General features: G+C 36.2%; 1 protein-coding gene across 3 annotated transcripts in view; it reads right to left on the reverse strand.

Annotated features, from left to right (window-relative positions):
* Positions 1–26,738, reverse strand: part of Vps13a (vacuolar protein sorting 13 homolog A) — a 242,970-nt gene that overhangs the window by 122,910 nt on the left and 93,322 nt on the right. For all 3 annotated transcript variants that reach the window (XM_008833348.3, XM_008833350.3, XM_017798222.2), the window contains exons 33-39: positions 24,219–24,523; positions 18,069–18,216; positions 12,349–12,496; positions 9,679–9,806; positions 8,674–8,843; positions 7,991–8,205; positions 6,773–7,005 (exon numbers count right to left, since the gene is read on the reverse strand). In XM_008833348.3, the coding sequence (XP_008831570.1) occupies positions 6,773–7,005; positions 7,991–8,205; positions 8,674–8,843; positions 9,679–9,806; positions 12,349–12,496; positions 18,069–18,216; positions 24,219–24,523 (1,347 nt within the window). The remainder of the gene's footprint in view (positions 1–6,772; positions 7,006–7,990; positions 8,206–8,673; positions 8,844–9,678; positions 9,807–12,348; positions 12,497–18,068; positions 18,217–24,218; positions 24,524–26,738) is intronic.

A 26,738-nucleotide genomic window follows, 5' to 3' on the forward strand; every position in this document is an offset into this window, starting at 1 on the left:
TGTGTGTGTGTGTGCGTGTGTGTGTATATATATATATATATATATATATATATATATTCACCAAGGACTAGCAGAACAGCAGCTTATTTTTAACAGCAGCTTATTTTTAATCTCATTAGACTGCTGGCGCATACTGAGATACTGTTGTCTTTTTAAAATTTTTAATTATGTTTATGTACCTGAGTTGTGCATTGCCTGTGGAGACCAGAAGAGGGTGCCAGAACCCTTGGACCTGGAGTTTTAGATGGCTGTTAGCCACCATGTGGACTAGCAGAACAGCAGCTTATTTTTAACAGCAGCTTATTTTTAATCTCATTAGACTGCTGGCGCATACTGAGATACTGTTGTCTTTTTAAAATTTTTAATTATGTTTATGTACCTGAGTTGTGCATTGCCTGTGGAGACCAGAAGAGGGTGCCAGAACCCTTGGACCTGGAGTTTTAGATGGCTGTTAGCCACCATGTGGGTGCTGCAAACTTAACCCATGTCTTCTGCAAGACCAGCTAGTGCTCTAACCACTGAGGAATCTCTCCGGCCCTACTGTTATGTCTTAGCTGTGTATGGATGGTCATCTCATAAGACAATGCCCAGTGATCTGTGTATACCATTGTTTGTCTATATGACCAACAAAATACAGAAGTGGTATTACTTCACTTCTGATTTATGCTCTCAAAGTCACTGCATCTTCCAACACTGGTGGTGTCTTCTTTTTGCTCATTTACTCTGGGCTAGAAGAAGCTATGTCACAAGCAGATTTAGGGAAGAGGCTGATGTTATGAGAAACTGAAGCCTCCTACCAACCACTATGTGAATGAGTTTAGAGGCAGATCAAAGTGACAGTTTAGAAGACAGACACTCTAGGTGACAGCCTTATTGAAATCTCATAGGAAATCCTGAGCTTGAACTACTCAGCAAAGCAGATGCTAGAGTCCTGACATCTTCAAGTTGTGTTCCCCAAAGCAAAATACAGAATTTTCCCTGTTTTTTATTATCTGAGAATGCAGTCACCAGCTAAATAGTGCAGCAGCCTCATTCTAGCTCACCCATCCTGCTAGTAAGAATATATACCCCTTGTCTTGTTTCCATCTGGGAATCATAGGCACCCTTGAGGCTTTATCTGAGATGTGCTAAGCTGAAGTAATCACAGGGAACACCAGCAAGAGGAAGTAAAATGTTGAGAAGCAATGTGGGTAATTATCAGGAAGGTTCATACTCACATGAAAGATCACCTGACTACCAGAGTTTTAGGGGTTTAAGGGCATGACACTGGCATCAACTTACTTCTGCTGAGAACACTTTTGTTGGTAGGGTCCCTAGGTAGCACATTATTGTACATGTACAGAAACAGACAAGGACCATGTATATGTATGTACACACACACACACACACACACACACACACACACACACACACACACACACATCATTTCCTAAATGTATGTTAGTATTTGAAAGAAAAAAAAAACTATGAAGCTCTTGCTATGTATTTCTTTATACTTTATTAAAATAAGATGCGATCATGGTATTTGTTCCACAATAAAATGGGATTGAAAAGTTAATTTTCGTAAGAAAAATCTAAAAGACAAAAACTAAAACAATAAAAAAAAATTACCAAGAGCGTGTCAAACGTAATTGAAGCTTACTCTATCATTGTGATCAAAACTCCTCTAGCCTCTTCTCACCTGTGCCTACCGCCCAGTTTCAAAGTTGCTCTTATATTTTGAGTAATTATTACATCATCTTACTTTTGATGCAAAAATATATAAATACTAGTAGTTCTTTATTACTGTAAAGAAGTTATTAAATTTTTTTTTCTCAGTTTTGTGGGTCAGGAACCTTGCTGAAATCAATGACAGACAGGTGATATATTCCTGGAAGCTGAACTAGGGAAAGATTTCTTTAGGCTGTCATCAGAATTCATTCCTTAGTGGCATTAACACTAAAATCCCCACTTGTCTGCTATTACCCACTGGGTGCATACAGGTTCATGCCATGTCCCTCCATAATATATTAGTTTACTCCTTTGAAACCAGCATGCCTCCTGACTCTTCACTATCTTTTAACTATCTCTATGATGATTCATTCAGAGTAATTCTTCTAATTAACTCAAAATCAACTAATTAGAGTAACCTAATCATATCTACCAGTCCAGCACAGGCAAGGGGAAAGGATTACTTCAAAGTCCAGGAAGGAGAAATCTGTGGGGATGCTTTAGAATTCTGCTTCCTATACTGTGGTTGGTTTTAATTGTCAACTTGACACAATGTAAAAATCAATAAAAAGGTAAAGGTGTCTCAATGAAGAATTGTCTAGCTTAGGCCAGTGGGCATGCCTGTGAGGGACTGTCTTGATTACATTAATCTTTAGGTGGGCGGCACCATTCCCTAGACTTGGGTCCTGGATTGTATAAAATGCACCGTTATCTGTTCCCGATTGTTATGACCAACTCCTTTAAGCTCCTGACACTGTGCTTTTCCTGCTATAGTAAACTATAACCTGGAATTGTGAGCTAAAATAAACCCCTTCTCCTCTAAGTCACTTTTTTTGTCAGGGTAGTTCCATAGTAACAGGAAATGAAATTAAGATATATACTTAAAAAAAAGAAGTACGTGATAGATGAATACAAGAAAAACCTCATTTTTCAAAGAAATCATACAAAAATATAGAGAAAAGATAAACTGATCTATGATTTAAAATTCATTGTACTTTAATTTTCAAGAAACAAATAAGAATATGACTTTTACAAATAGTTTTCACAAAAATGTAACATGAATTTAAAAAATTAGTGTAAGAAAAGGACAGTTACAGACTAAGATAAATTCATGAAAAAAGCCAACATTATTCATAATACATATAAAATAAATGCCTAGATTATTTGAGATTATTAGAAAAACAATTGGTGAAATAAAGTCAGAAGTAAATCCCTCATATGCTTAGATAACAAGGACAGGAAAATCTTAAATGTTAAAACATAAAAAAAACTGAGAGGAAAACCTTAGAAAAAAGTGTATGTATACTTTATATAGACTTTCAAAAGCCATGAGAACTATACTACACATCTACCAATAAATGTTAGACGAAGGATAAGACTGTTGAGCAGAGTATGGTAGTATACTCTTGTACCAACAATAGGAGGGAGGAGGATCAGGAGTTCAAGGCCAGCCTGGGCTACATGAGAGCTTGTCTTAAGAAAGGCGAGGGGAGGGAGGGAGGAAAAAAGGATGACTATCTACTGAATAAAAGAAATGCCAAATATTAATGCTACAAAAGAATCCTTCATTGGGACTGTTAAATCCTAGGGCCCACAGATGGCTCAATGTGTCTTGATGCACTTGTCCAAGATCCTGAATTTGATCTTCAGAACCAACTGACTCCCCAAAGCTGTTCTTTGACTACAGCACACACTTTATAGCAAGTGCACTTCCTGGAAGCATGACCTCCTCCTCCTAAATCATACACATATGTAATAAATAAACAAAAATAAGTCCTGTCTATCATTACGAAAAGGTCAAGTCTATCAAAACAGTTAATAATCACTATACACACAGGTAAAAGTTATAGTTTAAAAATGTATGCAATATTAGAACTACAAATACAAATGGCTAAATTCACTGATGGCCACATCTTTAATTCCAACACTCAGGAAGCTGAGGCTAGCCAGAGTTAAACAGTGAGACCTGTCTCAAAACAAAACAAAACAAAACAAAAGAGCTAAATTCAAAATCAGATTGATTATAACAGATCTTCTAATAACCAGACAAGCAGGTCAAAATCAAGGAGCCAAACAAAAAACCCTAAAAATACAGATGATCTGAACAACTTTTGAGACAAAACTGACATACACACAATGCAGCTCTATAACAAGAAAATAATCATATTCAATTGGTGTTAAGCTTTCATAAAAACAATGTCTTTGGCAATAAAAAGTTTCAATAAATTTCAAACATCTAATGTTTTAAGAGTCCACAGTGAAATTAAGTCAGCAACAAATAATGAAGTAATAACTAGAAAATTTTCCAAATATTCAGAAATTAAGCAAAACCTATCTGATTCATGGGTAAAAAATCTTAAAAAGCAATGAGAAAATATCTTAACAGAATAAAAATATAATCACAAAGTTGAGGTACAGCTCAAAAGTAGAGCATGTGCTTACTATATATGAGATTGAGGTCAGGCCCAAGCACAGAAATATTACCATAATTGAGTAGATACAGTTAATGCTTAATTTATAAGGGAAATTAAGGTCTTAAGCATATACGCTAGAAAAACAACTGAAAGCAACAATTTAAGCATTTATCAAGAAGTTCGAAAAGGGCTTAGGAATTTTAGTTCAATTTCAGAGCACCTGCTTAGCATACATGAGGTCCTGAATTCAATCCCCAATATACAAAAAAGCAGCTAGAAAAATAACAATACCCCTGAAAGACCAACAATAATCCTACTGAAATAGTAGTAGCCAGTAGTTACTAGACTGTAACTGACATAAACAAAAAAACAGTAGCCAGTTGTTAATAGACTCATAACTGACATAAACAAAAAAAACAAAAAACAAAGACATAAGGGACCATGGCTCAGTGGTAGACCACTAGTTTAGCATTAAAAAGGTCCTAGGTTCAATCCCCAGCACCAACAAATAAAAGGAAAAAAGAAAGAAAAGAAAGAAAACCCAGCTCTTTCTTCAGTAAGTAAGATGGCACGCACCTTCAATCCTAGCATTTGGGAGTCAAGAAGCAGGACGATCCATGTGAGTTTGAGCCCAACCTACACTCCAGGCTAACCAGGTATACAGTGAAGCCTTGTCTTTAAAACAGAAAGATGCTCACTTCCCACACTATCCCCCTTCTAGTTTGGGGCCTAGGTAGACTCCTGCTCTTCCCACTTCAGACCTCTGGACTAGCCTCCTTAACCAGACCACACCCAATACATCCTGATCCCCTGTACCCAGACTACCTGCATTCTCCAGCTTCAGGGCTCACACCTCCTCTGCCTAGCTAGTTAGACCCTCCTCAGCTGTCCCTAACCACGTAGGACCCCTCTTGATCTTCCTGTTAAAGAGACCAGCATACTACCCTAGTAAGTCAGATAATGCCCACTGCAACTTGATTCCCCTGCATCCTTATGTCTTCTTTGTTTGCCTAGATGCAGAGTAAATGTTTAAGGGAATGAGGATTGCCAAATAAACCAGTTATCTGCCATGCAAAGGCCTGTTGTTACTCAATTGGTAACAAACCTAGTATGAAGTTGCAAAAACAGTGCAGTGTCCAAATATGACCCTCAGATGTTTTTAAAGGGGATAATGGTAAATGATTTGTTGGAGGAGAAGGTAAGAAAAGTTCCATAATTCTTCCAAGAGGGAATAAACGAAAGACTGCAATATAGATTATCCAAGGAGCTTAGTTTTCAAAATTTGAGACAGCAGCATATGACAAATGTTCTGAGTTCATGACTATCAACTGTTTTCCACTTTTTCATTGTCTATGAGTTCTTTAATTACAATTATCTTGTTTTTATATTGCCTAATATTACACAATCGCAGTATGTATGGTAATGTGGTCTAAGTCTGTGTGTGTACGCTGAAGAGCTCTAGCTTATGGTCTGGTAACAGACTGACAGATCAACAAAGACACACAGATCCAATGAAGATCCTGGACTCTGAACTGAGACTGTATTACTTGAGGTGGAGGTGAATTATGTTCTACAGGTAAACATATGGTTTCTTTGGGTGAAAAGAAAGAGAAGTCTGGATTATTTGTATAGATGAATAAAGCAATTTTTGAGTAGATAGTATGAAGAACATTTAGATGTTACATGTTACAAGTTTTTCCAAGCCCAAGGTAGCTTAGAGAGAAAGCATTCTCCAACCTCTATGACAGATAAATGAGGTCACACAGCTATACACAAGCCAAGAGGACGTGTGGGGCTGAAGTATAAAGTGTCAAGATCTAAAGAGTGAAGACGCACTCCACACTCTATTTCACCTCTTTTCTTAAGGGTGAGCCACCTAGCCTTGAAAACTAAACAAATAGTAAATTTTAGATTCTAACCACTACATTTACTTAAAATTAGTCAGACATGGTGCTACATAACTATAAGCTCATCACTTAAAGGGCTAAAGTATGAGGACTGCAAGTTCAAGACCAGCCTTGGCTACACGGTAAGACCTTTACGCTTTTACTACTCCTTTAGAAGCCTAAGTATTTCATGAATATTTTAGAGATTATTTGCAATCTTTGAAGACAAAAGTAGTCAAGTCATTACTGGAGAGTAAAATTCAAGGGCTGGGAAAATAAGGTCAGTGGTACAGCATTTGGCCTAGTATTTGAATTTAGTTCCCAACACTGAACAAACACAGGAAGCTTTTGAGAGTAAAATTCAAGTATGAAGCATGTAAAAAAAATGGCTAAAAAATGGCTGAAAGTTGGAATGAGTTACGAGCAAAAACACATTATCTAAGCAAAAAAACACAACACAAAACTAAAACTACTACAGTCTTAGACGTCAAAGAGCATTTCCAAATTGACAGAAAATCAAAGTACATTATTAATTTTAAAGTGCAAGAATGAAAGTCCTTCCTATAAGACTGTCTCGAAAAATGAAAACAAACTTTCAAAACTGTGTAATAATTTCCTAATTTCTGCTTTCCAAAACTTATAAAGAAAGGTACTATCATGAGTAAAATGGAAAATAATGAAGGCCAATTTTTATTTCCTGAAGAGGTGTACAGTAAATCCAAAATAATTTGTGTTAAGCAGATTATTAGATAGTAAACTCACAGTTGTGACTCTGCCCTTTCTCTTGACTGGAAGAAATGGGCATGCTTTGACTTGGAGATCCTTAATGGCAGCCGTCACTGTATTGATCTCAGGTTCACTTTTATAACAGATTTCACACTGTGTTGTAATGACTAAGGCGGGAGCATCATTTTTGGTCATGTCAGCCACAAACACAATTTCAGGATTTTTAATCAGAATATTAATTTCCCACTTCCCTAATTCCTGTACAGGTACTAAAATAGAAATAAACATTTTAATATCTACATAAAATGTTTATTATGCATATTACTTATGAGTAATTTATTTATGACAAAATGTTAGTTTGTTTGAAGTGAAAGTGAAGTGTAAGAATCTTCGATCCCAAGGACACCAATTACACATTTCTTTTTGAGATATGCAATATTCTCAATCCCCTCATTCCCTTTCTTCTTCCTCTCCCCATCTCTCTTCCTCCTTAGATCCTGGGAAAAGAACATAAAGCTTTGTATATGCTACACATAGACTCTCCCACTGAACCTCAGTTTAGTAAACAAAGATTTAAAGAAGCTAAAAAATCCCAGTAAAGTCTCCACTGTTTACTGGCAAAGCTAGAACCAAACCTAATTTCCAATTCTCAGCTTGACACTCGACTATATCACAACGAATATGTAAAAAGATAACAGAAAAACTAGACACTAAAAGGCTAGAAGTGAGTATAAAAGTTAAAACTACTTTAAATCAAAATACTATATATTTAATTGCAAAAAGGAACAACAGTTGGTTTATTATCGCCACCCCCAGCACTTGTTTTCTTCCATGAATAAATTTGTTTACATTACTGAGTACAGATTAGCACAATTACTTAGTCAAATAAATCTCAAAATTTCAAAACCCATAGTCACACATTCCAAAAATGAAGGTCAGGCATACTGACACATGTTGGCAATCCCAGCATTAGGAGGGAGAGACAGGAGGATCAGGAATTTTAGCCTCATAAGTGAGTTTGAGGACAGCCTGCGTTACCTAAGAGCCTGTCTCAAAAAAGAAGAAGAAAAAAACCCAAAATTTTTACAATGCAAACTGCCTGTTCTCTCAGAAAACACATTATGCTTTTCTTCTTACTATGAAACAGATTTTAATTTATTAATGTGTTTGCTCCGATCAATCAAAAGTCTAACCAAGATAACCTGTTGTAGCATTTCAACAATATGGATATTAAATTTTCATTTGATAGCTAACCTTCTTTAGGAGTCCATGTTTGAACACTGGTTTCTACAGCCATACTTGCAGAATAGGCATCAAAAAAGACATTTACAACAGTCATCAGAAATTCTACACTTGCACAAACATACATTTCTTGGAAGACTGCATCCATAACATAACAATCTCTGATTCTTTTATACTTTACATCCACCATGTCTTTTTTGTCAAACCCAAGAGTCAGTCCTATCATTCTGAAAAACACAATAACAATTCCTAGTATGAGTAACTTAAAACAATCAAATAAACAAATAAAGCTAAAAGAACTGTCCTTTCCCTGACAGCACTGAGAGCATGTCATACTTGGGAAGAACTACAAAGTGCCCTAAATGTGGCCATATAAAACTTCTGGAATCAAATGACTTTGTAACTGCAAATGTGCATCAAAGAAATTGCCAGACTTTTGAATGCCAGTGTACTTTTTCTTTTGATTTCATAAATTACAATTTAATCACACTATTTATTTTACTGTATTCAACAAATCAAGTATTCAGTAAGAATAGATATAACTGAACCAGGACATTTCAAATATTAAAGGAATACCATGACTTATTAAGTTCTGAAGCTCCCTAACATGCACCCAGAACGCGAAATGAAGTTCTGGAGATAAGTTCTATAAATGAACCTTTTCTCATGAAATATCTTACAACTATGATACATACCTAGGAGTTGCTTTCATGACATGGGGCCTTTTATCATCTAATATACAGTTTTTTAATGAGAAAGAACAGAATATAGAACTATCTGTATACATTTTTGAAGTACTTATAATATTCTCTAATTTAAATTCAGCAAGTTTCAGAGAAGGATCACGAACATCTGTAAAGGAAGCCTGTGGAAAAAGAAATCCATATAAAAATTACACAAAAATGTAAGTAAAAGTACACTCTGTGATATAAATAATTACAAACTGTGGAATCTGCTTATAGGAAACACCAAAATCCCTGTTTCCTTTTATATTCTTTTTCTTTTGACTTTTTTGAACTCAAGGCCTTATAAATGCTAAGAACATTCTACTGCTGAGCACTATAAGCCCCCTAAATTGTGTATTTTCAAAGGGCTCTCTAAAAATAGTCCAAATGGAATAAGAAAGGGGGCCCTGTAGAGTGAGGGGAACCAGCCTGGCAGGAAGAAAAGGACAACTACTTGTGATGGTGAGCTAACACAGGGCCAAAGCTCAAGAAGAGTTAAGAGGACATCTACTCACAGAAGACCCTGGTGTGGCATTTTGGAGCATTAAAGGGATGAAGGTCTGGGTCTACAACAATAAGCTTTGCATGGGCTGAAGAAGCATTTGCACACAGGATGGGAAACGGCAGCCGAGAACACAGACTGATTAAACACAGGTACTGATGTCTCAAATGTCGGAAAAATGTTTTTCTCAGTCTGCTCAGAAATCTGTCTCTAAAGTCATTAAAGAAGTTCAACAACTTATACTGCTAAAAAAAAAAAAAATAGACAAAAAAAATTTCCAAATTGTATTAGCCATATTACAGGTAACTAAAAGTAGAAATAGCTAAAATAATTATTGAAGTTAAAAGATCAACCATTTTTTTAATCAGAAGAACAGATACTACAAAATACAAATCATTAGATGTCATTTAAAAATATTCAATTATATCACTTTTCACAAATATAAACATATTTCCTCATCTTTTTCAACGCACCTGTTCAGGACCTGGACTATACAGTACCATGGTGAGATAATCAGTTCTGAAACTCATATTCAGTGTCATGTTAACCTGAGAGGCCTGTGGATGCACTTCTACCACAGCAGCAGTCACCACAGTTGCTCCTTCAAAAATTAAAGACAATGAATAAAAAATTACAAATTAGCTCATTAAAGTAACCTTAAGACCCAGTTAACAAATGATTAATTAAATGGGTATAGTAAAATAATATTTAAGATGGTTAGAAAATTTAGATATGGAAATCTTAACACTGTTCTATAATAACTGTATATTAATAATTAAACACAAACACTCAGAGCTCTGGCCTCCTCTTGGAGATTATATTTCTATGTTTGCAAAATTGGAATAATGACCCAGGGCTTGTTTGAGAGATTAAATAAAATGTGAAAAATAAATACTTCACTGCCTAACACAATTTAGTATTCAAACTTTACTTTTAACACTAAGACAAATGGGGCTGGAGAGATGGCTCAGCAGTTAAGAACACTGGTTATTCTTGCAGAAGACCTGGTTCGAATCCCAGCACCCACATGGCAGCTAACCACTGTCCATAACTCCAGTTCCAGGGGATCCGACAGCCTCTTCTGTTCTCCGTGGGCACTGCACGCCACGGGTGCACTAACCTACACGCAGGTAATATAGGCATACACATAAAATAAAAATAATTTTAAAAATTATATAAAAATAAAAATAAAAAAATTATTTTAAAAAAAAACTAAGACAAAATGGAGTTGGACATGGTGGTGCACACCTTTAGTCCCAGCACTTGGGAGGCAGAGGCAGGCAGATCTCTATGAGATTGAGGCCATCCTGGTCTATATAACGAGTGCCAGGTCAGCTGGAGCTAAAAAGGCTAAAAAAATTTTAGATGTAATTTTAAAAACTGTTCTGCTAATTAGGATTCAAGTATTTATTTCCTACACATTTAAATTTTTACTCAAAATACGCACCTGGTATATATTAATGGGTTAAGAATTAAAAACACCATTCCTAATTCTGATTCTACCGAATGCCACACAAAAGGACCACTATGTCTAGTAATTTATATTAACTGAGATAAGAACTCTTTCTGTCTTTGTGCGGAAGGGCTAATGGTACCAGTGCGAACCATTTCTTGTATTATTTCCTTCTCTTGGCAAAATCCTTATAGAGTATTTGTTTTAAATTATTTGTTAGTTTTTCTTTTCTTGTCAGTGTACTGTTTAATTCAGAACACACTATTGTTTTTATCTTTGTTTCTGTGTTCTTGTGATTTTCTTCAAATCCAACCATGAATATTTACTTATATTTAGCAAGTAAAGATGGAGTTTCATATATTTAATTAGTAGTGAAAACGGGGTTTCACGTTTACTTTTCTAGGATTCCGGTAATAAAGCTGTGAAATATTTCAGGGTTTTCCAAGAACATGTATTGTGGACTAATGGGTTTTATTTACGGGAGGCAGATTTGGGGATCTGCTACAAAAATCAGAATGAAGATAATTTTATTCTTGTGTCTTAACAACATCCTCACAGCCCTAATGGGCCTAACTCTCCAAGTGTTGGTGCTGAGTTAGAACATAGACACGGTCACACAACACCTTGGATCTAACACTGGAAAAATTTGTCGCTCCTTGTACTGTTTTTCATCAATCCAACTCCCCAACTTTTGTTAAAATCCAGCATCTACAAATGATTATCCTCTTGTCAGACTTCTAGTATTTTTACATTCCTAAAACATCAATATATAAAATGTCATTTGCTATGACACACTGTACAGAGATGGATAGAAAGAAAAAAATCAAAATAAGGATTTAATAGGGAAATAGGAAAAACAAGGATACTAAGGATTTTTGTCGTAACAGGATTAAGACCTTTGATTAAAAAATATGTGTATCATGGCCGGGTGGGGTGGTGCATGCCTTTAATCCCAGCACTTGGGAGGCAGAGGCAAGCGGATCTTTGTGAATTCGAGGCCAGCCTGGTCTACATAGTGAGTTCCAGGACAGCTAGGGCTACAAGGAGACCCTGACTTAAAAAAAGACAAAAAAAAAATGTATATGTGTATCAGCAGAATAAATAACACAGATAACTTAGATTAGCTGATGAGAGGGAGACTTATAAATCCCATTTTACCAAGAGCTAGAAAAAGAAAAGAAGAAAGGATGGTTGGGGAGCAGAGGGCCACGAGAAAGAAGAGGGAAAGGAAGCCCAACCAAATACTCATATGTAAAATAAAAATAACATTTAAAAAATATAAAAGGAAAGAGGTATTTGAAAACAAGAAAGATATACTTGAATTTAAAAAAAATCTTGCTATCTTGAAAGAATACCTCTCATTAAATTGATAAAGATTGCTCAACACTTGGGAGGCAGAGGTAGAGGTAGGTTTCTGAGACCAAAGCCAGCCTGGTCTACATAGTGAGTTCCAGGACAGCTAGGGCTACAAGGAGACCCTGACTTAAAAAAAGACAAAAAAAAAATGTATATGTGTATCAGCAGAATAAATAACACAGATAACTTAGATTAGCTGATGAGAGGGAGACTTATAAATCCCATTTTACCAAGAGCTAGAAAAAGAAAAGAAGAAAGGATGGTTGGGGAGCAGAGGGCCACGAGAAAGAAGAGGGAAAGGAAGCCAGAGAGAAATTTATGGTGAAGAACATACCTTCTGAATAGGAAGAAGCATTAGTGACTTCATTACTGGTGATGTTTGGCTCACTAATTAAAACAGGGGGCGCTTGAACATCTTCATACCAAATATTGCCATACAATGTTTGAAAAATAGTTGTTATATCTTCTTGACTAAGAATGAACTGTTCAAAAAATAAGATTTAGAAAAAGAAAGAAAATTCATATATTACAAAAAAGATTTGCTTTTTAACACTCTTGCAGCAATTAAAATTCTCACAGAAGAAAAATGAACATGAGTTCTCTGAACTAATTTTTTTAAGGCATTAAAGATTTCTACTAATAAACATTGAGTTCTCTACATGGCCAAGTGATAAATTTAGTAGTTTATAAAAAAAAGAGATAGCAATTCTAATAACAAATTATTTTTTATGAACGTACTATATAATGAAGTCCTTTTGACCTTTTAAAGTGAACTTTTATCTTTATGTAGACATTTAACTACTTCAGGCTTTTTCAGTCAGAAGGCACTTCATTATAAAAATATATAACAAATACATTTGTGTCATGAAAAATAAAGTTTACAATTTGTTTCACATGAATTATTTTATTTGTATCTCACAAAAGTCCTAGGTATACAAATACAAATCTTGACTTATAAGAAACTGGAGCTAAATGGTTAAGTAATATACATATAGTTAAGGACTCAATGAGCTAATTTCTAATGTCTTGTGTTTAAATCTAGCATTAAAAGACCTGTCTTAAGAGGTGTGATGGTTAAGTGTACGTCACTCTGGTTTGGACATAGTAAGTACAAAGTACTTATTTTGTCAGACATTATTCTAGATAATATATAAAGATATGTTTTGGATTAGGGTAATATTTACATCAAAAGATGGAGTAAATTCAAGTATTCTCCATAATGTAAACGGGCTTCATCAAATTAATAGGAGATACTTACTTAAGGAAAAAAAAAAACTGACCTCCTTCAACCAAGAATTCTTATAGCAAACTGTCTTCTCACTACTGCAATACCTACTTTTCCCTGTTTAACTATCCTTTTGGCTTGGTTGCAGATTTTGAACAAATACCTTAAATACTACCTCCTGACAAACACGCCCCTTGTTTTGTTCATTTTTCTGTTGAACTGTGATTAATGCAGAAGCATGAAGTCAAAAAGATTTAGGAGTGGGCTGGAGAGATAGCTCAGCGGTTAAGAGCACTGGCTGTTCTTGAAGACCGGAGTTCATATCCCAGCATCCACATGGTGGCTAACAATTGTCCATAACTCCAGTTCCAGGGGATCCAACACCCTCTTTTGACCTTTTCAGGCATTGCATGACATAGGTGTACTTAACATACATGCAAGAAATACACTCATACACATAAAATAAAAATAAAATATTTTTTAAAAAGATATGGGAGTTTCAATCTTCTCTCTCTCTCTCTCTCTCTCTCTCTCTCTCTCTCTCTCTCTCTCTGTGTGTGTGTGCGAGAGAAATAAAAAATATGTGTGTATATATATATATAGGGCAGAGCTATCTATCTGTCTCTGTTTATCTCTCTCTAGGAAAGTAATAAAACATTTGTGTGCATATACATGTAGAGGTCAGAGCTCAACATCTGTCCTTGTTTATCACTTTCCACCTTATATTTTTGAGACCGGTTTCACTCAATCTGGAACTCACCAATTGGCTAGACTTTCTGGCTTGTGAGCCTCCAGGATCCATCTGTCTCCACTTCCAGAGCTGGGATTACAGCTTTTTTTATTTTTATATGGATGCTGAGAATCCAAACTTGGGTCCTCATGCTTGCCCAGTTATAAATGGAGATATCTGAGATATCTGAGAGAGTTTTCTTAACCATTTTTTACTCACTTCTAAAGCTGTCAAGCTTTATTCCTACTCTTCAAAGGGGTCATTTTAATCTCAAAAAATTAAATGTTATTCCACTGTTTCCTCTACGTTCAAAGATGATATATTTTGTAAACATAGGTCCACACGTACTTATCCACACCACTTATGTTTGTAAACTTGAACTCATTCTATTCTTATGACACTTACTTTGTGACTACCACAAAGCAGGCACTGTAAAACTAGAATGTTCACAAACATCTTTTAATTAGTCTACATCTATTAAATGCCCATCAAATACTGCTTTGAATCATTATTCTTGTGACATAGTCAGGTGGCAAAGTTGGAAGGACTGTAAGGATCCCAGGATTGATGATCTGTGTGGCTTCTACATGGATACTCTGTGCATATAACCCCTAAAAATGTTACAAGTTAAAAAATCACTATTTCTAGTGTTTGGTACACATGTATTAGACTGATCTGATTCTATCTTCTCCTTGACATGCAGGATAAGGTCCAAGGGATCCAAATATGTCTATTCTGGAGTGGGTTATAACAGTAGATAATCACTCAATTTCCTCCTACTATGTCTCCCCCAAGGGCAGACAGTTATTGGCAGGTGGTCTGTAGCATCACCCCAACATTCTGCATAGTTCTCCTTGGGCTAATGGAAAAGTTATAGCCCTGTTTCCCCACAAAAATCAGGCTATACCTGAGAGACACTTGTACATCCATGTTTGTTGCTGCTCTTTCCACGATAGCTAAGAGGTGGAAGAAACCTAAGTGTCCTTTAACTAACGAGTAGATAATGAAAATGTGGTTCATTTACACAATGGAGTTCTACTCAGTCGTAAAGAAAGATGAAATCATGAAATTTGCAGGTAAATGGATAGAACTAGAGACTGTTATACTAAGAGAAGTAACCCAGACTTAGAAAAACACACGATGTATGTTCTCCCTCGTATGTGGATCCTAGCACCAAATCCTTATAAATAACTATGTACCCAGACATAACTACAGGAACCAGGATAATGAAAAGGAACCAGGACGGTAAAGAAAAAGAACCTGAAAGAGAGGAACAGTAGGAAACAGGCGTTAATAAGGGAGATATGGATAAAAATAGGGTTATTTTAATGGGGGGGGGGGATAATACAAGGAACCTTGGGGATAAAGGGAAAGGAGGAGTTCAAGAGAGGTGGGACCACAGGAGAAGAGTATTATTAAGGGAGAAATGGGAAAAAATGGGGGCACTTTAAATGGGGAAACCATGGTGGAAGGGTTTGACGATGAGAAAGACAAATAATGCTTAGGTAGTTTTAAAAAACCAGAGGGAACCATATTAGTCCAACAACCTACTGACAAATTATACATACAACTAGATCCAAGGAACATAATATATGTCAAGGCTATCTGAGAAAGTCTGTTTTTTTGCCCAAGCTTTGTCTAAATAGCACATGGTTATTAAAAGTGCCAGACTGGTGGAACTGACCTTCTTGGATGTTTAACAGCCATACTTTGAGGCCTATACTAATCTAGTCAGGGGGACTTAAAGGACAGTTTTTGCTTCTTGCCCTCCAAGGTCAACTAAGCTCCAAGGGATTATGGAGCATCTCTCAAAATATCCTGCAACTGTCATGAGTCACCTGTCCTCTTGATCAAGGAGATCATGGAAACCCCACCACATGGACTTGAACCAGTGTCCAGTCTACAAAGAGAGGGTCAACACAGAGGAACATTTCCTCCATGCTTCCAAGTGAAGCCAGCCATGGTCAAGCAGGACCTTTGACTTAATCTTCACACAGATGGAACTGGTAAAAGAGAGGAGCCAGGGCTCCTCCCAAGCCCATGTGTCCCCTGAGGATCAGATCCTCAAACGACCTTAAGAGTAAAAATAAGATTGGTTAATTTGGGCCAACTGTCTTAAATACCCCAAAGGAAAATATAACCAATGATTAATGAGATCAATATAATTCTTTAAGAGTCCATGTATATAGCTAAAGGCTACATTAACAAGAAACAATGCCAGACAGGATATACATTCCTTTGAGTTGTTTTCCAGGGTGGCCCAAGAGACTCCCAGACAGTAACCCTGCATAGAACTGGGAAAATGAACAGCAGACCCCAATCTTATCTAAGGAATGTTGGCAACTGATTGCTGCTAGATGAGGAAGAGCAGATCTTCCTAAAACAAGGAACTCTACATAGGCTGACTAGACTCAGTGGATGGACTAGCACTAGGGAATGGCTGGGGTTACTGACAACACAGTGGACAGTAAACAGGGATGACAGAGTATATGGGCTCCAGTGGGGGGGGGGCGCACAGGAGGTTGCCATTTGGGATGTGGGTATAAAGATGTATAAGACTGTTTGGGATGTTCTGTATGAAATACACACACACACACACAAAAAAAAAATCAATCAATAAAAAAGAAAAAAGAAAAAAAAATCAGGCCATATCTGGTCCAAGAGGGGTAGAGCTTTCTTCATGTTGGATTTTAGTTATGTTTTAGTTCCCATCTGTTGTCCTACTAACATAAGGAGACTTTAAATATTTGCCTTAAAAAGAAAGCTTCCCTCTTACCATGTAAGGTAAGGCAGTCATACACACTAAGAGCTGAAAGACTTTAGTGGCATGTTTTCAAGTCTGAATAGAATTTTGACTTGAAAGTGTTAAATTTCTGAAATGGATGGAGGGTGAATTTAAGTAGGTGTCTTAAGGAAACATTCCACAGTACATATTGCTATCGCTTCAGCAAAGCATGTGGTGTAGTTTTGATTTCCATGAACTTGAGGATATTCCATAAAGGCTATGTGAAGCTATGTCAGCTGACTATCAAGTAAAGATATGTCTGCGCTGATTTGCCATTTTTAACTTTTAATCCTTCTATTGCAGAACGTTTTCTCTTACTTTATATATACTTTTAGCTAAGTTACTTCATGTATTATTATGGTGTTAAATACCATATACTGAGGACTATCAAATTTATTTATCCAGTCTAGACCTCTCCATTAACTTTGCTAGTAATATACCTAAACAACTAGAATTTGTTTCCTTCATGTAAAACTTACTACAAATTATAAATTCTAATTCTGTGTCTTTTAATTTTTTGTACGGCACTGGCATGCATGTATATGTGTTTCCATGTGTGCATGTGTGTGGTTGTGTACCAACATGTACATATGGAGGCCCAAAGTTGATGTTGGGTATCTTCTTGATTGTTCTCCATAGTTCTCCATAGGATACTGTAAATGAACCAGTATTTGTCAATTCATTAGCCAGATTGCTCCAGAGTTCTCCTGTCTTAGCCTTCTGAGTGCTGGGAGGACAGCTGGCCTTAATGTTTGCTTGCCCTTTCTTTTCATGAGTTCTAGGGATCAAAGTGCCAGTTCTCACATTTGCATCACAAGTACCTTATACATGGAGATACTTCCATAGTCCTTTAATGTTTGAACTACCAATTTCACATTCCAGATCACTGTCACCACCAACCTGTTTTACAGGGTTAAGTCCACTGAAGATAGAGACATCATAGCTTTTCTGTCAATATATCTTTAATGCCTAGCATAAGGGTTAGCACATAGTAAGCACTCAAACATTTGCTAGAAAATGAACAGAGAACATTAAATAAATTCCGTTAATGACGTTATATTATTTTCGGTCTTTTGAGACAGGGTCTCCCTGTAGCCCCAGCTGTCCTGGATTCAATATGGAGACCAGGATGGCCTCGAACTCACAGAGATCCACCTACCTCTGCCTCCTGAGTGCTGGGATTAAAGGCATGCACCACCATGCCTGGCATGAAGTATTATTTTAATTCTGATCAAGCTGATCATAATAAATTTCACCAAAGAAATTTATGTTGCCAAGATAATATTTTTCAAACATAACAGAAATTAAAGTTACCTCCATGGGTTTTAGCTGAGCTTTTACATTGAAACAAGGAATTTCCTTGTACCAGTCCCAGGATAGGTTTCGTTCAACAACTACTTCCAAATTTAAAGGCAGCAGCAAGTCCAGTACTTCCTGGTACCCATCATTCATATATTGAGATCTATTGGAAGAAAATAAAATTGTCTTGTGTACTTTCAGAGAAGAAAAAACAGACAAATAATCAGCAACTTTCCGTGTGTAGAAAAAATACAATTATATCTCAAAATGAGATGTTCCATTCCCCTAGAAACCTAGGTGACTTCCTTGAAGCTGAAATGTGCCATATTATAGAGAAATAGAACATCAAAATAGGATTTTACAAACATTGTAAGGTATAAAAACATAAGCTATATAAAAAATCCTTACATTAAGAATTATCTCTATGTAATAAAAATAAACATGTAAAATCTCATTATAAAAACATTTTATAGTAATTCATTGGTTTCAATATATAGCAAAACACCATATATTCCACTACTTTGTAGAAAACAAAGTAGTACCACATGATAATTTCTATTTCTACGAACCAAAATAGCTAAATATGTTCTTCAACAAACTTAAATCATACTAGTCTTTCCAGGAACTTATTACAGCAATATTGAAACTTGGCAAAGAAAAGGAATGTTTCTGAATCCCTTCAAGGACAGTGTAATCTGACCACAGAAGTCTCCTTTGGACCTTCAAGTGACAATTGCAAAAGATGACTCATCAGAAATATACCCATATTTTAATTAGCTGTGAATCCTTATTATTTTTATTTTACTGTATGAGTACATTGCCTGCACGTCTGTAAGTGTGCCCATGGCATGCAATGCCCACAGAGGTCAGAAGGTGAATTCCCCTAGAACTGGAGTTACAGACAGTTGTTAGCCAGCATGTGAGTGCTGGAAATTGAACCTGGGTCCTCTGCAAGAGCAGCCAGTGCTCTTAACCACTGAGCCACCTTTCCAGTCCCAAACTGTGAATCTTTAGACTAGGCTATGAAGACATCACTGTGAATTTTAGCTATAATTTCTTCAAAAGGAGGAGAACTGGATGCTATCGGGGATCTTTCAGAATACCCAGTATGAAACCACTTCATGGCAAGATTGTGGAATGACACTGCATTTAAATAAGCATGCATACTTTCAATCTCCATTTAATCGTAGTATGGAACAGCATCTAAAATTTCATAGGAAATGCTGTAATATGCATGCAACTCTAATGGCTAGGCATTATAATACATGGCTATACAATAACTTATTTAATTAATGAGCTTTATAGTCTTAAAAACATGATTTTTCCCAGTCTTTTATTGTTATATTTTTATTCATAAATATCTCTAAGTAAACTTCTTTTCTATAGAAGAAAAATAATTGCTGGGTCAAAATATTCTTTCTTCTGGACAAACTTTGTTTTTACTACTATCCCGTATCTTTTACAGTATACCACAAGTACCTGGAACTTTTATTGTTGCATTTAATGCAATACATTTTTAATAACACACAGTTTTCTTTGTAATCTCAAAAAGAAAGTTTCATGAGGGAAGGAGCTATGTGTACCTCATTCTTAGTTATTTTAGTAGTACTTAGCTCAGATGATTGACATATGCCACATAATAAATATTTATGACATAGGCAATCACAAATATGAAGACTTTTTTATGTGCTAAGAAATAGAAATTAACTGAAAATAGTTATTTCAGGAAAAAAATTGGCTATGTTCTATTACTGAACAATTCTAAGAATTCATCCTACAGAAATAATTTATTCTACAATAACTGGGTAGACATTCACATAAGTATTGATAGACAAATATATCAGGTATAACCTTACTGCTATTTTTAACAGCTAAAATAAATCGAATCAATTTAAATGTCTAACAAAGGCAAATGGATTTCTAAAACACTAAGGAACAAGGTATTTTTAAAAATCAATATAGTTAGGGACTGGAAGAATGACTCAGTGGTTAAGAGCACTGGCTACTCTTGCAGAGGACCCTCATTCAGTTCCCAGCACCCATAAGGTGGATAACGGCCATCTATAATTCCAGTTTCGAAAGATCCAATGCCTTCATCTGACTCCGTGGGCATTATACCCATGTGGGACATATACATACATGCAGGCAGAACACCCATACACATAAAACTAAAATAAAATTTTAAACATTTAAAAACTTAAGTTAAACAATACAGGAAAAAGGTCATAGTTGTTCAGAATTCATATGTGCAATAGCACAGCATCCCCATCCCTGACATCATGAGAGTAATTTTGAGTCCAGTAAGCTGAATATTGAGATATCTAGGTTGAACCACCTATAAGTTTATTGAATAAATAAAATTTTATCATAACAAAATAAAAATTTTAAGTATGAAAAAGGAAACATTGTGACATATTACTAAGGGAACTTTTAACACAAAACATACAATATAATTATAACAAGTTGAATATACAGCAAATATTTTATTTCACTTTGAACTGAAACAAACAAACCATAATGTTAGTAGTGAATATTGGATACTCAAAAGAGAGCATCAATTTTTATATTCATTATAAATAATACTTAATCATTTTGGAGATAAAGCAAACAACTATTCTAATTTAATTTTCTACAGATACTTGTGAACTGATATAAAAGCAATCTATTTGTAATGCAGATCTAACACATAAACTACATCTACCATTTCTTTAAATGAAACAAAATACTATAAACTTGAACTTTATGAACTGATTAAAGTCTCCAGGTTAATGAACCACCTAAAGCTTACAGCTCTTTCTGTATACCTACAGGCTGATTATTAAGGCTGAAGTGTGGTTGGGGATGGTGGTGTATACTTATAATCTCAGTTCTTAGGAGGTTCAGGCAGGAGGACTGACATGAATTCAAGCCTAGCCTGGGCTATTACATAGCATGATACTGTCTCAAAAAACTAAAAACTAACAAAAATTAAAAAAAAAAAAAAGCAGTCTCACATATAAATTTCCCTGAATTTCTGAAATTCCGAGATTTGGTTGAACAAATTATTCTACATTCTTCTCTAAATGTATCATTCATATCATATCTCAAATGAAATGTGCCTTTCATGGGGTTCTATAAAACAGAGGCCATTTTCCCACAAAGCTCTACCTATCTCAGAGTAAGAGAACTAATTCCTTTAATTTGTAGGGATGGGTGGTTTCCCACTCTACCATAACTTCATATTTATGCTACATCCATCAAAAACTAGTATTTATCTTTTGAAATTGAAATCTCCAATCTATTAATAGCTCTATATTCATCTATAATATCAATCAGTCCCTCTTTAATTTCTTCCATCTCATTATCCTTCAACATGATTGTCAGCAATTATAATCCAGTTCCCATACCTTTAGGGACACCAGCTTGTCAAACATTTAGTATTGCTTCAAATGGAAGCTACTGAATTACCAATATAAAATAGTTAAGTGCCACAGGAATAACAACTTGAGTATATTAACAACAACAACAACAACAACAACAACAACAACAACAACAGGAGAGCCTCAATACTGTCTCCTAGTTTTCTTTCTCTCTACTAGGCTCATTTTAAGCAGTTTTAAAAATTACATTTGTTTGGGGCTAGGGGGTGCACACAAGTGCCACAGCATACTTGTAGAGGTCAGAGGCCAACTTGTGGGAGACAGTTCTGTCCTTCCACTATGTAGAGCCCAAGAATCAAATTCAGGTAGTGAGGCTCAGTTGGCAAGTACCTCTCTGCTGAGTCATCTCACTGGCCCTCTGCCAGACCACTTTTAAGTCTCTTTTGAGGTTACCTGTTACAGCAATTCCTTAAATAACGGCCCTCCTCATCATTTTCCACACATGGCTTAATCTAAAATCTTTTATTTGATGTTACTGTTTCTGACAACTTCAAGGGCCAGTCAAATACTATTAAATTCTCAAATTTAGAATTCTAAACAAGATTCCATATATCCGGACTGTATCTGTCATGTAGATCTCTCCGTCTAGGAGTTGTATATTAATTGCCAAGTTATCTTATACCTTAGAGAAATAAGTATAACCACTATACTCTTTTCATATTACTCCACTGTTCTTTCTTATCTCAGTGAACTGTATTACCAAGTACAGAGTTTTATAAGTGTGCAATCTGAAGAGAATTTTCATTTCCCTTCTGCTCTAATTCTCATATTCACTCAATAATAAGTTACTACTGTTGGGCGTAGCAGCTCATGCCTTTAGTCCTAGCACTCTGGAGACACAAACAGGTGAATCTTTAAGTTTGGGGCCAGGGTGGTCTCCACAGTGAGTACCAGGACACCCAGAGCTACACAGTGAGGCCTTGTCTCAAAATAATGATGATAGTAATAATAAACTGGTATTGATTCTATTTTTAATTTCCTATAACTGATTACCTACTTCATTTACCTACAAATGACTAAGTAAATTACAGTTTTGTAATTTTCTATTTTTTATTTTGTGTGTCTGACTGTTTTTACTACATTATGTAAATGCACCACATGTGTGCAGTGGCAATAGAGGCTATCAGATCCCCTGGAACTGGAGTTACAGATGGCTGATAACCACCATGTGGGTGCTGGAGCCAAACCCAGGGTCTCTGCCAGAACAGCCAGTGCACTGAACAACTGAGCCTGCTCCATAACTGTAATTCTTAAGTGAATTATAGGAACATTTACCATATTTTTTCTAACCTCAGTTTTGTCTCACTTGACCTATTTCACATTGATTCTTCCAAAATCTATTTTCAAGAATCAGCTCACTAAATACTATGCACCACAACAACTCAATAAGGTAGGCACTATTGGGGGCTGAAACGATGGCTCTGCTGGCCTCTACAGGTCTGCACACACAGCATACTTACATACATGCAGGTGAGACACTCATACACATTACACAAAAATTCTTTTTAAAAAGTAGGCACTACTTATTGATCCCTTATGAAGACTGTTTACTAGTGCACTTGTTCACACCTCTGAAAATAAAAAAATGAACCGGATTCACTTTCCCACCTGAAACATCTCCCTCCAAAAGAAAAATTAAATCCACAAAATACATTTAAAACAATTTTCAAGACACAGACTATTGAAGGGTTGACAGTGATTCTACAAACATGGGGGTGCTGTTGGGGGCTAAACCCCATGACTGCCTCAGTTTACTATTGTTTGAGATGATTTACAAACAGTAAAAAGCCAGGACAAAGCCAAGAAACTCCAGGAGTATCTTACCAATAAAGATGGGGTGGGACTCAAAATTTACTATACCTTACATTAGAAAATAAATCAATAATCTTAACTATCACCTAAAGAAACATAAAAAAGAGCAAAACAGAACATACAGTTAGAAGGAAATATTACGTAGAAAACAATGAAAGAGAAAACAATCAAAAGCATAAGCCTTAATAGAATTGAAATTAAGCTCTATTCAGACTGTTCAGCGAAAAGGTGTATGTAACAAATAACAGTATTATAAATACTAATGGCTAAAAAGGGAATGTTCTGAACAACTTATGTCATTAAGTACAAATTTGTGGGGCTGGAGAGGTGGCTCAGCAGTTAAGAGCACTGACTGCTCTTGCAGAGGACCCAGGCTCAATTCCCAGCACCCACATGGGAGCTAACAACTGTCTGTAACTCCAGTTCCAGGGGAATCCAAAGCCCTCTTCTGACCTCCACAGCACTGCACGACACGGGTGCATTCACATACATGCAGGCAATACACATAAAATAAAAATAATATAAGAAAGTACAAGTTTATTGTAGGTCAATTATTTCTCAATAAAGTTACTTCAAAAATATTCAAAACTAACAGAACTGGTTAGGTGATACTGTTGTAAAGTGAATAAATAAATTACATTAAATTTCTAGATTTCTTCTACAGCCTTACAGTTTATAAACTACTATTAAAATATACAAATATACTTCTTCAGAAAATTTTACAGTTTTCTTCATTATCTAAAGCGCAGTTTTCAAATATTTCCAGATTTTTTTAAAGGCCATAATTGATCTGACTAGAAAATACATAGAGAAAAATCACCAAGTACAGTTATAGCAAAATAAAATCACACTATAAAGAGAATTCTCAAGATATAAATTCCTTTAATGTAAAAAGACTGGAATTTTTACACAAATACAATTGTGGAAAGCTTACCTGTACAGTCTCATTTCACTCAGCTTTATTGTTATCAAATCAATAACAGGTGGGAGATTATTCTGGGTTTCTGTTACCATAACAAAAGTATTTTTCATTGTAATTAATCCAAAATCAGCAACAAAAACATTTTGAGACTCTGGAGATTGTGGGATGATCACAACTGGAGCTTTGATGTTAACATCCAAGGCCAGCCTGAGACTCCTTCGAGCCAGTTCTTTCACACCAGTAGCTGCCATTCCTGCTGCCTGAACAGTTGCTTCAGCCAAGGCATTTTTAGCTGCTTGAAAATTATCAATAAAAGCCTATAATGATGACAGAATTCATAAAACTTATTAAATATATTAATGATTATAATTTTACTTCCATAGAGAAAAACTTCCTTGATAAAAATCAAGCATTATTTATTTAGTCTGTCTGTATTAAATCTTAATTTCCTGCTGAAAAATTAAATAAAAAATAGTGATAAAATAAAAATCTAGTCACAGAGAGCTGGAGAGATGGCTCGGAGGTTAAGAACAGTGGCTGTTCTTACAGGAGACTCAAGTTTGATTCCTAGCACCCACATGGTATCTAACAACCATCTGAAGCTCCAGTTCTAGGAGAATCCAACTCTCTCTTCTGCTCTCCACAGGCACTGCATGACACGGGTGCACTTATATACATGCAGGCAATACACTCATACACACAAAATAAAATTTTTTTTAAAATATAGTCACAAAAACAAACTAAGGACACTAGAAAATTTTAAGGGTATTATTTATCTCATTCTGTACTTTCTCTAATACCTAATCACTTTCCCACACAAGGCTGACACAGTTCACTTATACTGGCAGGATTTAAAATCTATTAAATGTTTCTTTTTTTTTTGGTCTTTTTGAGACAGGGTTTCCCTGTGGCCCCAGATGGCCTGGAACTCACTATGTAGACCAGGCTGGCCTTGAACTCACAGAGATCCGCCTGCCTCTGCCTCCCGAGTGCTGGGATTAAAGGTGTGCACCACCACGCCTGGCAAATGTTTCTTTTAAAATAAAATTTTTCTTATTTATTTTTGTTTTATGTGTATAATCATCAATGCTAAGCAATGCCCTCAGGGGCCAGAAGAGGGCATCAGATCCCCTTAAACTGGGGTTACAGTTTAGTCTCCGTGTGGGTGCTGAGAACTGAACACAGGTCCTCTGCAAGACAAACCAGTGCTTTTAATCACTGAGCCATCTCTCCATCCCTGATAAAATGTTTAAGAACATTCAAGGAGAGGAAGTTGGCTCAATTAGTAAAGGCACCTGCCTGCTGCCAATCCTGGCAACGTGAGTTCAATGACCCATGTAGGAGAGAACTAACTCCTACAGGTAATCTGACATCCACATTCATGCTGTAACACACGTGAACCTAGAATACACACTTTCATGCACACAAACACACACTCTATTCTCTGGCATTGTTCTTTCACAATGCTGTCTCTGATCTGAGACTATAATACAACAAATAGGCCAAGTATGGAAATATTTACAGGGGAGGAAGGAATTTATGTGTTTATATGGTTCTATGTAGGGTTTTCCTCTATAAGTAACTTGTTTTTCTCTTGCAGTTTTCAGTGCCATCTCTTTGTTCCACACATTTGGTGTTTTTACTATGATATGCCGTGGGGAGTTTCTGTTCTGGTTCGATTTGGTGTTCTGTGCTTGGTGTATCTGCATGGGCATGACTTTCCTTAATTTAGGGAAATTTTCTTCTATAATCCTGTTGATGACCTGGTTGATACCACTGACCTGAGATTCTCTGCTCCCTCTACACCTATGATACATACATTTGGTCTTGGTGTCCCATAGTTCCTGCATATTCCATTCCTGTGCTTTTTTCAAATCCTGAATTTTCTTTGTCATTTCATTCATCCACATATCTGTATTTTCTTGAGCTTCAATCAGGAGCTTATTCCTATCCTCTTCGAGTTCTTCGACATATTTGTGTGTTCTTTAAAGTTCTTGAATTCTTTGATCATGTTTATGACTGTTCCTTTAAATTCTGTGCCCTGGGGTTCCTCGGGGTAGTTCTCATTGTAGAACACTTCTGTAGGACTGGTGGAATTTGATGGGAACATATTTTGGCTTTACATATCATTTGAGTTTTTGCATTCCTACTTGGACATATGGACTTTTTGTTGGGTGTGTGTCTGAAATGGAATTCTGGTCTGCCATTGCTAAGCTGAAGTTGGTTCTGTTTTTATTGTTGATGTAGCTTGGTTGCTTTCTGATCAGGAATGAATAGTTAGTTGGTGTGTGCTTCAGGCTCTCACTTGATGTTTTTTTTGGAGACATGGGATGGTTCCAGGCAGGCTAGTCCAACTGGAGCGCTCCAGCAGGGTGAAGGGGGGCTTAGACTGAAGGCAGGATGATGGGACTCAAGTAGGAGGGTTCTGACTAGGCAGAGTGGATGTGGGCCCTGGAGGAGAGGAAACCTGGGCAAGGAGGACCCAAAGCACGGGGATCATGACCCAGTGTGTGGGATCTGACTTACCAGGCT

Source organism: Nannospalax galili, unplaced genomic scaffold (assembly GCF_000622305.1).
Source record: "Nannospalax galili isolate Female #2095 unplaced genomic scaffold, S.galili_v1.0 scaffold1296, whole genome shotgun sequence".
Classification (NCBI taxonomy): Eukaryota; Metazoa; Chordata; class Mammalia; order Rodentia; family Spalacidae; genus Nannospalax; species Nannospalax galili.